At 32.8% G+C, this 14,570-nt stretch overlaps 1 protein-coding gene across 2 annotated transcripts in view; it reads left to right on the top strand.

The window, feature by feature from the left end:
- The window catches only part of JAK2 (Janus kinase 2), a 144,542-nt gene extending 134,707 nt beyond the window's left edge, over nucleotides 1-9,835 (top strand). For both annotated transcript variants that reach the window (XM_003762130.4, XM_023497913.2), the window contains 5 exons: nucleotides 626-750; nucleotides 2,560-2,732; nucleotides 4,296-4,413; nucleotides 4,976-5,089; nucleotides 5,359-9,835. In XM_003762130.4, coding sequence (XP_003762178.1) covers nucleotides 626-750; nucleotides 2,560-2,732; nucleotides 4,296-4,413; nucleotides 4,976-5,089; nucleotides 5,359-5,466 — 638 coding nt within the window. In that variant the 3' untranslated portion in view covers nucleotides 5,467-9,835. The remainder of the gene's footprint in view (nucleotides 1-625; nucleotides 751-2,559; nucleotides 2,733-4,295; nucleotides 4,414-4,975; nucleotides 5,090-5,358) is intronic.
- The last annotated feature ends 4,735 nt before the right edge of the window (nucleotides 9,836-14,570 follow it).

The following is a 14,570-nucleotide window of genomic DNA, read 5'->3' as shown; positions in this document are numbered from 1 at the left end:
TCTGAACTTGGTCTTTTGTAAATTCAATCACAGAAATGATTTTTATGTTGGCCAAGTATTCTTCCTCTTTTTAATAGAACACATTAAAAAGGAGATAAACGTATAGAAAAGAAGTTATGGAAAGCCAGTCTACAAATGAGGCTCCTTCTAATACATATGGGCTTTATGTCCATGCATAGGTTACTTAACCTCTCAGTACTTGGAGACCATGAATTACAAAGAAAGTGCTACTTTACATTGCTAGAGAGTTTTCACAATAGAAATCCCTTGCATTAATGAAAGTTTTTTAGATTATAACTGAAGATAGATGGATGGGTGGGTGGATGAATAATTAGATAAATAGATGGTATGTCTATTTAGAACTTACAGCAGTTACCCCAGCTGCTGGGATGTGTAGTTTAGGATGTTTACGGTATGGAAATTGGAGCCAATAAATAAAGTTGTGACTTGAAATACTCTCAAGTGGATAGAAGATCTTCAATAGTAAATTTATTTATAATTTTATGATTTGTCTCAGAGTATGTGTTTGACCCTGATTGGGTGGGGAAAAGTTGTGAGGGTTTCCTTCCATTAAAAACTTAATCAATAAAATGAAAACCTTAATTTTTCCTTTGTAAATTACAAGGCCGTCGTAACTTGAGGTTAATTATGGAATATTTACCTTATGGAAGTTTACGTGACTATCTCCAGAAACATAAGGAAAGACTGGATCATAAGAAACTTTTACAGTACACATCTCAAATCTGCAAGGTAACATCCTGATCACCATTTTAATACATTTACCATATCTGATTGTAACATTATTCATTTTTTTCAAATGCTGATCTATTAATGTGAATGTCTATATCCAAAAAAGCCTATAACTTTTTGAGACTGTTTCTCAAAGTGAGATAGCTAAGTATCATAGTGGATACCAGGTTGAGTCTTGAGTTAAGAAAAATTAAATTCAAATCAGACCCCGAATAGTTTTCTTAGTTTAGTCTGAGCAAATAATGTGATCTCTTGCAGCCTCAATTTCCTCATCTATAATATGTAGATAATAATAGTACCTAACTTCTAGGGTTCTTGTGAGGATCCAATTAAATAATTTATATAAAATTATTTTTAAATGTGAAAAGAATTGTTTAAATAACTATAAATGATACCTTATGATTTTTTTTGGTAAGAATAAAAAACTTGAAATTTACTCCTATGTAGCATAGCAAAAGTGCTAAAATAGCAAGAATGCTAACGTACTCTGGTGGGTTTGGGAGTCTCTCTCTACTGGTGTCATTTTGAGCTGTGTTTCTATCACTAGAAGGTGCCTGAGATGAGTAGTAGTGAGTAGTACCTCAGCTCCTTTTAACCCTTTAACATCAATTTTACAAAGGGATATTTATTTAGAAAATTTAACAAGAAAAAAAAAATACATATTTTCCTGCAAAATCTTGAAGATAGTCAGTTCAGTTCCTTCCTTCCCCACACCAAATTCACATCCATCTGTTTCATGACTGCAAGATGAGTCCTCTTATATTTTGCTGTCCTGAGACTCAAAAACGTCTTCCTGTTCCAGAGGGCACCAGTACTTTCCTGGCTGCAAAACATAACCACAGAGTCCAGGGACCAATACCTATTTCTTGGGGCCACATGGCCTTGATGGGAAAAAAAACCCAAGGCCTCCCCGCTAACAGTGTTGTGTCTTACTCGGTACCATGAGAGAAAACAACAGTGAAAAGGATTGAGGATAGAAATGGCGGTAGCTAAGGCCTTCTGAATGCCTTCTCAGCCGATCAGAGAGTTTTCCATTCACCATAGCTCACCAGAACAGGTGATAGAGTATCTGCAGTGCTTCACAGTTTCTCCAGGATACTTTGCTTCTAAGTCATCATGATTCTCCTAGAAACAATCAAGAGGATGCATAATACCGGGACCTTTATGCTTGTCCCAGGCCCCCATTGCCCTCGTACAATAAGATTTATAATGTATTTTCCTTACCAGTACACTAGTACAAATCTCATCTCCATTTTAGACGAGATAATAAGCTAAGAGGTAGCAAAACAATGATTTAAATCCCATTTGCCGTTTTTTAAGCCTGTCACTCTGCATTATGCCACATGTATTATCTGCTGTTGTGTGTGATGCTGCGTGGGCCTCTAATTCTATAATGGAGTTAGAGTGGAGATGATCATAGGTCAACTTGTCATTCAGTCTTTTCCGTTGTGTTTTGGGGGGCAAAAATACTAGAGTGATTGGCTATTTCCTTCTCCAGCTCATTTTATAGAAAAGGAAACTGAGGCAAACCGGGTTAAATGACTCGCCCAGCATCACACAGGTAGTGTCTGAGGCTACATTTGAAATCAGGTCTTCCTTATTCCATGCCCAGCACTCTGTCTACTGCGCCATCTAATGCTTTATGTATTAACTGCAATACCTTGTTTGTTAATTAGACTATTGATGTATTATTTCCTAAGTACTCTTGAAATCTGAGACATGGAAGATTTAAGGAGCAAAATCATTAGTAAGAATTTTGGTTACATTTCATTAAATTGGCTAAATGAACCTTATGTTCTTTATCTAAAGGGAATGGAGTATCTTGGTACAAAAAGATATATCCATAGGGATCTGGCCACAAGAAATATTTTAGTGGAAAATGAGAATAGAGTTAAAATTGGAGATTTTGGATTAACAAAAGTCCTGCCACAAGACAAAGAATACTACAAAGTGAAAGAACCTGGTGAAAGTCCCATATTCTGGTAAGTTATATTTTTCAAAACAGTTGTTTGAAAGAATAAATTTCCATCTTCTGAGAATTTGTCATTTCATTTATTTGTAAAACATTTTATATTTCATCACATTCTGAAGCAAAAATATTTTTCCCTTAAAAAAATTTTTATGTGAGTTCTCTCCTTTCTATAGAAAACCAGGAGCAGGGGCTAAGGGGTTGTAGTATGGTACTATATACAACATTGTAAGTACCATGCAGCGTATGTGTTGTCTGATAGAACTGCTGTTTTAGTTGGTTTTGCTTTAATATTTTTCTTTTTTCTACAAAGGTTTAATAGTTGGATGAGAGAGCAAAGAGGAAGGATTTTGGGGAAAATCACTGGTATTTAAAAAAAGGGTACAATAAAATTTTAAATATAAAATAATAATGTGAGTGTATGAATAAATGAAAAAGCATTTGTTGAGTGCTTAATATATTTAGAGGACTATGTTCAGCACTGAATATTCAAATAGAATAATAGGCTAGGGGCAGTTAGATGGGGCCATAGATAGTGCATCAACCCTGGAGTCAGGAAGACCCGAGTTCAAATCTGGCCTCAGACATTTAACACTTACTAGCTATGTGATACAGTTATTTCACCTCAATTGCCTAACCAAAAAACAAAGAAAAAAAAACAGCTAAACCTTTTTTTTTTTTTAAATGCTCACATTTTCATGGCGGAGACAACATATATAGGAAGTTTTAACTGCAAGTTAGAAAAAACTTGGCTAGTTTTTTTTTAGGGTTCGTTGGCAAGACAAGGTAATATATCTTCTTTAATGTTATTTCCATTAGTAAAACCAAAGTGATTTTTGATGATTTTTGAAGTCAAAGAACATAAATGATTGAATGAAATGCAAAGAAAAAAACATTTATTAAGCACTTACTCTGTATGGCAAGTACTGTGCTAAGTAAACTCTGAGAATACATATATAAAAGTAAAGGCCAGAGACAGAGAGAGAGAGATCTCTTGAGTCTTCGTCCAGTTGTTTTGAAGTTGCTGAGTCCCTTAGGATTTGGGACACTTCTAGTTTCCTTGGAGAAGATAAAAGAAGCCAAACCCACTTGAGGTTACTAAGAGGAAAAGACTCTGGAAAGACATGAGAGGAGCCAGAAGCTTCCATCATGTCCCTGTCCTTAGCTTGGTTAAAGTGAGTATGGATGCCATTAATGCTATTGGATTTTTGATGGGTGTGTGTGTGTATGTGTGTGTGTATGTGTGTGTGTGTTTGTCTGTGTGTGTGTGTGCATGTTTTATACACTAGACAGTAACCCTGTCTTATAAACAGATTATTGCACATGGTGGGAAGCAGGGGAGGGGGGAGAAGAGGACCAGAATTTTAAGAATATGATTATGCTAACCAGTTTTACATGTGGTAATAGCATGTGAGGAAGGAAATTAGAGCAGCAGATTAACATCGATTTTCATTAAATTATATATAAATTGAAATTATTTTATGCTGTCTTCGGTTTGTTACTAGAATGGATAATCAAGAGATAACCTAAAAACTCACTTCATCTCTGATCTTAACTACTTTTTTGTGTGATCTAGGTATGCTCCAGAATCACTCACAGAAAGCAAGTTTTCTGTAGCCTCAGATGTGTGGAGTTTTGGAGTGGTTCTGTATGAACTTTTCACATATATTGAGAAAAGCAAAAGCCCACCAGCGGTTAGTATGGTATTCATTTTACCATTTTTTTTTGTCTATAGAGCTAACAAAAAATTAGAATGAAAATAATTAGGTAATTTAATATATTATGAATCCCTTTGGAGAATCCTCAAAATGGCTCTAAATTCTTTGGTCACATCGTATCTATTTTTTAAAAGTAGCAATAAAACTAGTGAATACAGCATTGGTTTTATTCTTTATGAGTATCATATTTGGAAAGCTCATTTAGTAATGCTGCATAAGCAAAACTTTTTGATATTAAGTGATTGGGAAGTTATTTTGTTATTGTTTCAGGCACTTTGCATGGATTGTACTTGTTGGAAATGGTGTTATAGAGATTTGACAGTTCTATCTAGAACATTTTTTTTCCTATAATTTTAATCCTTTATAAAAAGTACTATGGGATACTCATGGCACACAGGTATTTTAGATACTACTTATTTGTTGCTTGTCCTAATATGTCATGGTACCAAGGAATTATACATAAAATTAACTAGTAATTTTGCATAAAATTATCTCTGGAAAGAAATATTATATAATTGAAATTGGTATTTAATTTCAGGAATTTATGCGTATGATTGGTAATGACAAACAAGGGCAGATGATTGTATTCCATCTAATAGAACTTTTAAAGAATAATGGAAGGTTGCCAAGACCAGATGGATGTCCTGATGAGGTAATAAAATTATCAGTATTTTATCCATTATCATTAATTTATAATAAAAATATACATTTCCATATTTCCTTTTACCCAAGAATTTCATCTATAAAATTCAGTTAGTTGAACTTTTAGACAGAAGTTGGCATAATTATTTATATGACCATGGAGCCAAGGCAAAACAACAATAAATAATGCTTATCTTCAATTCCCTAAGTTTCCATTTAAGTTAAATCATGGCATTTTTCTCTAATATGTGTATCTCTAATTTCTTCTCTCTTTTCCAGATTTATTCTATCATGACTGAGTGTTGGAACAATAATGTAAGCTTACGCCCTGCCTTCAGGGATCTTGCTCTTCGAGTGGATCAAATAAGAGATGACATGGGTGGATGAAAGAATGAAACTTCATTTTAATGCTACAGAATTAAATTTTACCCTTCAGGACTATTTTCACACAGGTCATGGTATGAATAGATCAGAAATGCAGATATCTCTTCAGAACTTGCAGATGCAAATCTCTCATCAAAATTTGCAGATTCCATCAAATGTTTGTTTTCTTCACGAGGACGTATTTGTTCCCATGAGAACATGCCAATGAAACCGATTGATAGAGACTTTTTTTGGTATTCCTGTATGTGGTCAGTCAGTATCACCATTGTTTGCCTTACTTGGCAAAGCAAAAGAGAAAAAAAAGAAAGAAAGAAAAGAAAAAGACTTCTTTTTTGACACAGTTAAATTTTTGAGAATTGAAAACATTTAATGCTTTTTTTTTTGTCAGAGTTAAAAGATTCAGAGAATATATTTGTACAGTCTTTTCCTCAGTGAATGTATAAAGAACTTGGCCTCTTGTGTAGTGTTTTGCACAAAGGTTTACAGTCATTGGTATTGTTTTCTAATTTTTACAGTGTTGATCCACACATTTTAGCTTCATGAACATTTAGAACCAAGATAAGATGTTTAGACTTCTTAATAAGCAACCTTTCTATCTACCTGTTCAGCTCTGTTATTTAGTCAGCATTATAAACAGGTATACACTTTTAGCATGTTTTGTGTATTGTAAATATTTTTCAAGACAAAGGGAACAAGCATATAGTTTTACTTGTACAGGATAACCCCTCAGTCCCATCCCGCTCCCTTAAGAATACATTTTGAAATGGAACAAGCATACAGAGATATAGCACAATATATTTTCCTACTTGGTTTTCTTGTAGTAGTGGTAGTAGTGGCATTTATTAAGTAGAATTCCTTCTATATGTGTTTTTTTGGTAAGATATGAACAAATAAGGTGTACTTGAAGCTTTTTCACACTGAATTAGTAGTCTTATTTTAAGACTTTTTTTTAAAAAATAAGAATATTAACAATATTTTCATCCCCTGAATTACTGTGTTCCTTCAATTCAATATGTTCTCTCACTCCTTGGAATCATGACATGCTTAAATTGAATGAAGGAAACAAAGGCATAATTAGCTTTCTAAACTGAAATTGTATAAACCTGCTTTTAGATTGTGGGATGGATTAAGAAAATAACTGAGAAATGTTCAATTTTTGGTCAATCTTTTATTTCCTAAATATATTTATATTTCTTGAAGAATATATTTAAGGATCTTTTTCCAAAATCCAAGATGATTTCTTATCTGTCAGAAATTTTCTTATACAATTTAAGAGCAAATTGAAAGTAGCAAAAGCAGGGCAATTTCAATTTCTGATTTTTAAAGTAACAATACAGAATTCAAGGAACAATAGGAATATATATATATTTTTTTTTTCATTGTGATACATTAAATATAAGAATCTTAAAATACAGTTGTTATATCTTACTCTACTTAAAGTGTTTTGAGTTAGATGAAATTTTTAGTGTTACTGCATTCTAGATATTGAATTTTAATAATATTTTGGGCTTATTTGCACAAAGTTTTAAGCACGTATCTTGCCTCAAAATAATAGCACATTTTTAAGTAGAAACAAGTTGTCTTTTTTTTTTTTTTTTTTAATTACACGCCTTTCTTCAAACCAAGTCCCACTTTCATTTTCTCAGTACTGCTTTGGAGCTGACTTAAATCAGAATTTTAAATGATGTTTTTTTAAAAAAAGGCTTCATTTATGGAGGAATTAATCTATATAATTTTTGTTCCATTTGTTTTGTTTTTTTACTTGTCCAATACCATCGTAGCTTCAAAAGCTGTTTTAGCTATACTATTGAATGCAGAAGTAATATAAAGGGACAGAATATTACATTTGTAATAAGATTGATAATGTATATTTTAAAGGAAGCCGAATATAATTTCTGTTTATTTAAAAAAAAAAAAACAACTCAGGGATGTCTGTATCATAATGCAATTATGAGATCTTCCATGCTGCTAGTTTTCAAGTGAAAGGTAAGCCCTTAATACAGTATGCTTGTTTTTGTACCTGGTACTAAAACTCAAGTACCAAAGGAGATGATGATTTTTGGAGTGCTATAATATTTTGTTTTTTGCTTTTTTTTTTTTTTTAAGGTTATTAGCTAGATTTTTTTAAACTTTTATAACGTTTAGATTTTGAGTATTAGATAAAGGAATTGCAATGCAAGCTAACATCCTTCATCGTATTAGAGACATAATTAACCAACCTACTCAAAAACTCCAGTTTTTGTTTTTTTTTTTTGAGGATTTGTATTGTGATTTTTAAAAATTTTAAACATGTATAGAAATTGCAACTTTCCAAATCGTCATAATTGTTCAGTGGTTGTACACAGATAACAGGTAAGTGACTGCTGCTTTAGTTCATGCCAGACATAATTCTGTCAAATGAAAGCTCTTGAGAAGCAAAATTAGATGTTAAGATTTTCAGCAATTTCTTTACTTTTCACAGTCTTTGTATTAATGGAGAAACAAATTTCTTTCCCTGGTTGCCATTTACTTTGGGAAAGCCTCTTTTTGATGTTATTGTATTTGCTACCAAAAGTGCTATGATTTACTGTAGTAAATTTACTGTAGTATGCTTTCCTTTCATATCCATAAAGCTGCTATAAAGTTACATGAAATTTTTATCACAGTTACAGATTGTCTAATGCTCCAAAATAATTTAAACAGTCATTTTCATAATAAAACCCTATCATTGCACATTTGTGTTTTTCCTCTCCCCATAAAATACTATCTTTAGATCTTCTTTATTAATTGGTGCAATTTGTTTTCTTAACAGTTTACCTTTCACACATTCCCAAAGTTGTAACCATCATCCATGCAGTGAGTGATATAGATGTAAGATTCCAATACATAGAAGTGGGGAAATTCACTCATTAATTTAGGTGTTGGCAGATCATAGTCATTAATAAGGGAAACTCACCTACCAGTTTAGGTATAAATAGTTCACAATATCTATTAAATGCTTCCATAGCTCTCCAATGCCAATCACTGTACTATCCTCCTGAGCATTGCTGTACTCAACCTAGTCCAAATTATTAAAATGATTTTTTAAAATGAAGATTTCCTCTAGTTTTCCAGGGTAGGTTTCTAAAATTCTCATATTACCCTTAATTCATTGTGTTGGAATATCCTTTGCCAAATAAATATGTTTATGTATGATAAATGTGAAAATTCAGGTGTTAAATTTCAAAATGTCTGTCTTCATTTACATTCATGCTTTTGATTTTACAAAGAACTCTGGATCTGATGTCCAAAAACTATGACCTCTATCACTTAGGACCTGGGTCACTTTCAGCAATTCGTTTTGACCTCTCTAGGCCTTGTTTTTCACATTTACACAATCTTTAAAGTCTTTTTCAGCTCTAAATCTGTGATCTGATCCATGTTCATCTGTATCCTTTATAGAGTAATTGAGCTCATTAGTTACTGAGTTTACTCTAGTCTGTGTCTGGGGATAACTTTTAAACTATGGTTTCTTTTCTTTTTTCTTTTTTTTTTTTTTTAACTCATTGAATAGCCTTGATTAGGATAACAATTTTAGAGCTCAAAAGGATCTTAAAGATCACCTCATTTAACACTCCCATTTTACAAATGAGGAAACTCACAGGTAGAAAGTAGTAGAGCTGAGGTTCAAATCAGAATACTCTAGAAGACTCCAAATCAAAGTTTCCTTTAGCTGCATCAAAGGGCTTCTGCTAAAATTATAGGATGTTAACAAATAGTGTATTATGTTAAAAGGCCTGTCAGTAAAGTGCTAGAAAATTCATTTTGAGCATTATTGCAACAAATCTATTTTTTAAAAGTGAGAGCCATGAATTAAGAGGCTTGACTGCAAGTTCATAGATTATACAAATAGATTTCAGAGAACCCATAATTTGGATGGGAAAAAAATTGAATCTTTATTTTTATTTACTTCTAACTAACATTTGGCATTGCTTTCAATTATTATTTTTAAAAATATATTTTTTTCTGACTTTAGATTGCTGAAGGGATCCATGCTACAAAAAAAGGTGAAGACTTTCTGCTCTGTTCTCCTTTTCAAATTCTAAAATTCCATGATTCTATAAACATTGCTTTGTATTAGTGTGTGTAAAAAGAAAAAAGAGTTAGATGGTAACAGGACACCCATGGTATTGGCTAGCTAAAATGACCAACTATTGTCTTTGGATTCACAAGCCTCCTTTCCACTTTGTATACTCTCATCCCTTTGGAATTCATTCCTTACCTTCTTTAGTCCCCATTGTCAATGGACCATAACTTCTATAGTAATAATAGTTATTATAGCAGCTAATATTTATATAGCACTATGTGCTAGTCACTGTACTATGTCCTTTACAAATAAATCTCATCTGAAAGTCATAATATCTTTGGGAGGTGCTGTCATTAACTCCATTTTACAGATGAGGAAACTAGGGCATGTTTGCCCAGAGCCACACAGCTAGTACTGTTAATAAACTCCTCTTTACTGCAAAGCCAATTAACTCTCCCTGTGTCCCTTGCATCCTCATTCCTGAAGGGAATTGTTGGAATGAGTGATTAAAAAAAAAAAAAAAAAAAAAAAAAGTTATTCTGATGAGTTCTCTCTTTACCACATGCTGGCGGCACTTTGTTTCTCCCTTTCCTTTTTTACATAGATCCCTACATATAGCTTCATAAAGTTCAGTGTGACAGAAAACAAAAGTCAGCCCAGTAGCGAGGCAGGGTGGATTCCAAGGAACAGTAGGACTTTCAAGCTGTGCGACTGGTTAAGAGGCTACTCTAGGATTAAGAGAAAGAGGGTAATGGGACGAGGAACCAATGAGTGACCTATAGGTCTGAGTTAGCTTCATCAGTCTTAAAGTTTTAGGGTTCAGTGTTTTCTGTCACTAAAATGGAGAAATGGTAAAGATAAAGTATTTTCCGATGATGTGTGTGTGTGTGTGTGTGTGTGTGTGTGTGTGTGTGTACATGTAAGAGGTAGAACCAAGGTTCAAACCACAGTTCTCTAGATAACTCCAAATCTGTATGTATGTATGTATGCATAAATAAATGTGTATTTCCTTTAAAGAGATCTAATTTTAGGAGTGGGTATAGGGGCAGCTAGATGGCACCGTGAGTAGAGCACCAGAGTCCAAATCTGGCCTTAGACACTTGAACACTTTATAACTATGTGACCCTGGACAAGTCACTTAACCCTAATTGCCTTGAAAAAATCAACTAAAACACCCCCCCCCCAAATGAGTGATATGTGGGATGTTAAGGGAAGACTAGTACCTCTGATTTGAGTGTTTGCCAAACCTTTTTTGGGGGATGCTCATCTTATCTTTGGTGTCCAAGTCACCCAGCTCTCAGCCATAGCTCCAAGAAGTCACAGTTTAGGCAGAAGCCACACTCCAGTAAACTGTCTCAACTGATGGGCTAAACCAGGCTGAGGGTAAGCAACAGGTCACAAACCTCTTGGTGAATTGGGGATATTTACTCCAAGCATGTGAAGACTTCCTCCAGCCAGATGGGAGAATGAGAAAAATTTGTTTCCATATTCAAGAAGGTGGCCAAAGTGGCTGACCAAGGTCATCCATTGCATCCTGGGCCATCACCAGGCATTCTGACTTTTGTTTTGCCATCAGACTTAGATGACTCTGGAAGAGAGAGTAAGGCTGATGACTTTGTACAATGTTACCTTGTTCTGTATTGATCTTATTTACCTTGGTTTATACATGTATCTTCTAACCTCTGTTCATTTTTCTTTTTTAAAATCATTTTTATTTCTATAGAAATTCCCTGATTACATGTAAAAAATATTTTAATAAACATGTTAGAAATTTTTTAGTTCCAAATTCTCTCACCCCTCTACCTTTTCCGAGATACCATGCAATTTGCTTTTACATGTGAAATTATTCAAATAGTTCCATATTAGCCATATTACAAAAGAAAACTCAAACAAAACAAAAATAAAGAAAAAAATATGCTTCATTCTGCATTTGTACATCTTCCAGTTTCTCTGGCGATGTATAGTATGTTTCATCTGAGTCCTTTGGAATTGTCTTAGATCATTGTATTGGTGAGAGTAACTGGATCTTTCATAGTTGGTCATCCTTACAATATTGCTATTACTATGTACAATGTTCTGCTCACTTTCCTTTGCATCAGTTCATATAAAATTTCCCAGCTTTTTCTGAAACCTACCTTGATATTTTTATAGCACAATCTATTCTATTTATTCCATGACAATCTTTTTTTTTTCTTTTTTTTTTTGCTGAGGGAATTGGGGTTAAGTGACATCACAATCTTACAGCCCTACTTGTTTAGACATTTCTAATAGATAGGCTCCAATAGATTCCCTCAATTTTCATTTCTTTGCCACCACAAAAAGAGCTGCCAAAAATACCTGAATACTATTATGTCTTTTACCTTTTTCTTTATTCTCATTGGGTAAAGACTTAGTAGTAGTACTATTGGTGAGTCAAAGGGTTTGCACAGTTTCATAGCCCTTTGGGCACAATTCCAAATTGTTCTCCAGAATGATTGGACTAGTTCACAACCCCATGAGCAGTATACCAGAGTCCTAATTTTTTTATATCCTCTACAGCATTTCTCATTCTCTTTTCTTGACATATTAACCAATCTGGTAGGTGTAAGGTGGTATCTCATAGTTGGTTTAATTTGTATTTCTCTAATCAGTAGTGATTTAGAGCATTTTTTGTGATTATTGATAATATTGTTTTCTTTTGAAAACTACCTGTTAATCATTTGACCATTTATCAATTGGAAAATGGCTCTTGTTCTTATAAATTTGGCTCAGTTCCTTATATTGCAAATTTTTTTCTAGTTTCCTATTTTTCCTCAACTTTTGGCTGCATCAGTTTTGTTTGTGCAAAAGTTTCTTTTTATTTCATGTAATAAAAATTATTTTCTTTCCTGTGATCTCTTTTATCTCTTGTTTAGTCACAAACTTTCCCCTTATTTATATTTGATGTATATATTTTTCCATGCATCCCTAATTATCTCACCCTTTATGTTTAAATCATTTTCCCATTTTGACTTTACCTTGGCATATGGTATGAAATATTGTTCTATGCCTAGTTTTTGCCAAACTGCTTCCCAATTTTCCCAGAAATATATGTCAAATGTGGAGATCTTAGTCAAAAGCTTGGATCTATTAGTTTGTCTAGAACTAAAGGATTTATATCATTTACTTTTGTGTATTATGTACTAAATCTATTCCACTGATCCACCATTGATTATGTCTTTGAAATATAGTTTGAAATCTGGAATTACTGGGCCTTCTTCCTTAACATTTTTTTTAATTGATTCCCTTGATACTTTTGACCTTTTGGTCTTGCAGATCAATTCTATTATTATTTTTTTCTAACCCTGTAAAATAATTCATTGGTATGACATTGAATAAATAATTTAGGTAGAATTGTTTTTTGAGACATTGAGAATACTCATGAGCAATTAATATTTCTCCAGTTGTTTAGATCTGTCTTGATTTTATGATTGTTTTGTAATTGTGTTCACAGAGTCCTTTTTTGACTAGGCCTACTCCCAACTATTTTATGTTTGCAGTTATTTTGAATGGAATTTCACTTTCTATCTTTTTATTCTAGGTTTTGTTAGTTACACAAACAAATGCTGATGATTTTTATGGATTTATTTTATATCCTTCAACTTTACTAAAATTATTCATTTTTTTCAACTAATTTTTAATTGATTCTATAGGACTCTCTATTCTAAAACTTATTAAACTGTGTATCATAACCCAATATGGGGTCTCATAATTTAATATGAGGGTTGCAAAGTTTTGATTTGTTATCAGTAAATGTTTGATTTGTATGCCTGTTCTATATATCTATATGCTCATGGTCATGTAACAATTTCTCAGGTGATAAGGGGTCACAAGTGGAAAAAGTTTAAGAAAAATGTTTTATACCATCATATCATTTGCAGAGAGTGATAGTTTGGTTTCCTTGTTGCCTATTTTTATTCCTTCATTTTCTTTTCTTTATTGCTATAGCTAGCATTTCTAATACAATATTAAATAATAGTAGTAATAATGGGCATTCTTGTTTTACTTATTGGGAAGGCTTCAAGTTTATCCCCATTACAAATAATGCATGTACTTAGTTTTAAATAGATACTACTTGTCATTTTAAGGACTCCAGTGATTTCTCTGCTTCCTAGTGTTTTTAATAGGAATACATGTATTTTGTCATGTATTTTCTGCATCTATTGTTACATAATTGTGTATAGAATCCTTCTAATTGTTCTAATAATGATAAAATTCTTTTAAGATTACATGTATTATCTTCCCATATAGAAAGGTAAATAGTTTAGCCTTGTTGAGTGCCTTAGGATTTCTTTTTCATTTTTAGCTTTTTGTGCTTCTCTTGAGTTTTATATTTGAAAGTCAAATGTTTTTTATTCAGCTCTGGATTTTTCATCAGGAATACTTGAAAGTCCTCTGTTTCATTATATATCTATTTTTCTCTCTAAAGGTTATACTTATTTTTTGCTATGTAGATTATTCTTGGTTGTAATACCAGCTCTTTTGTCTTCCAGAATATCATATTGCAAGCCCTCTCCTCCCTTAATGTGGTAGCTTTTAAATATTTTGTGTTCTTGATTATCCATTATTTGAATGGACTCTTTCTTATTGCTTTAAGTATTTTCTCTTTGACCTAAGAGCTCTGGAATTTGGCTATAAAATTCCTGGAAGTTTTCAATTTGGTATCTCCTTCAGGTGGTGAGGAGTAAATTCTGTCCATTTCTATTTTACCCTCTGATTCTAGGATTCAAGGCAGTTTTTTCTTGCTTAATTCTTGAAGTATGATTTCGAGGCTCTTTCTTTGGTCATGGCCATTAAGTAGTTCAATTATTTTTAAGTGATTGGTCTTTGATCTATTTTCCAAGTTTTTGGGGTTTTTTCCCCGCAATGAGATATTTCACATTTTCTCCATTTTTTTCACTTTGTCTTATTGTTTCTTGATGTTTCATTGGGTCGTTAACTTGCCCAATTCTAATTTTTAAAGAATTATTTTCTTCAGCAAACCTTTGTACTTCATTTTTCACTTGACTAATTTTGCCTTCTAAGGAGTTGTTTTCACTAGTGA

The sequence above is a fragment of the Sarcophilus harrisii genome, chromosome 1 (assembly GCF_902635505.1).
Source record: "Sarcophilus harrisii chromosome 1, mSarHar1.11, whole genome shotgun sequence".
NCBI classification, from domain to species: domain Eukaryota; kingdom Metazoa; phylum Chordata; class Mammalia; order Dasyuromorphia; family Dasyuridae; genus Sarcophilus; species Sarcophilus harrisii.
Note: the sequence above shows the minus strand (reverse complement) of the source record. Positions and strands in the feature narration are given on the sequence as shown.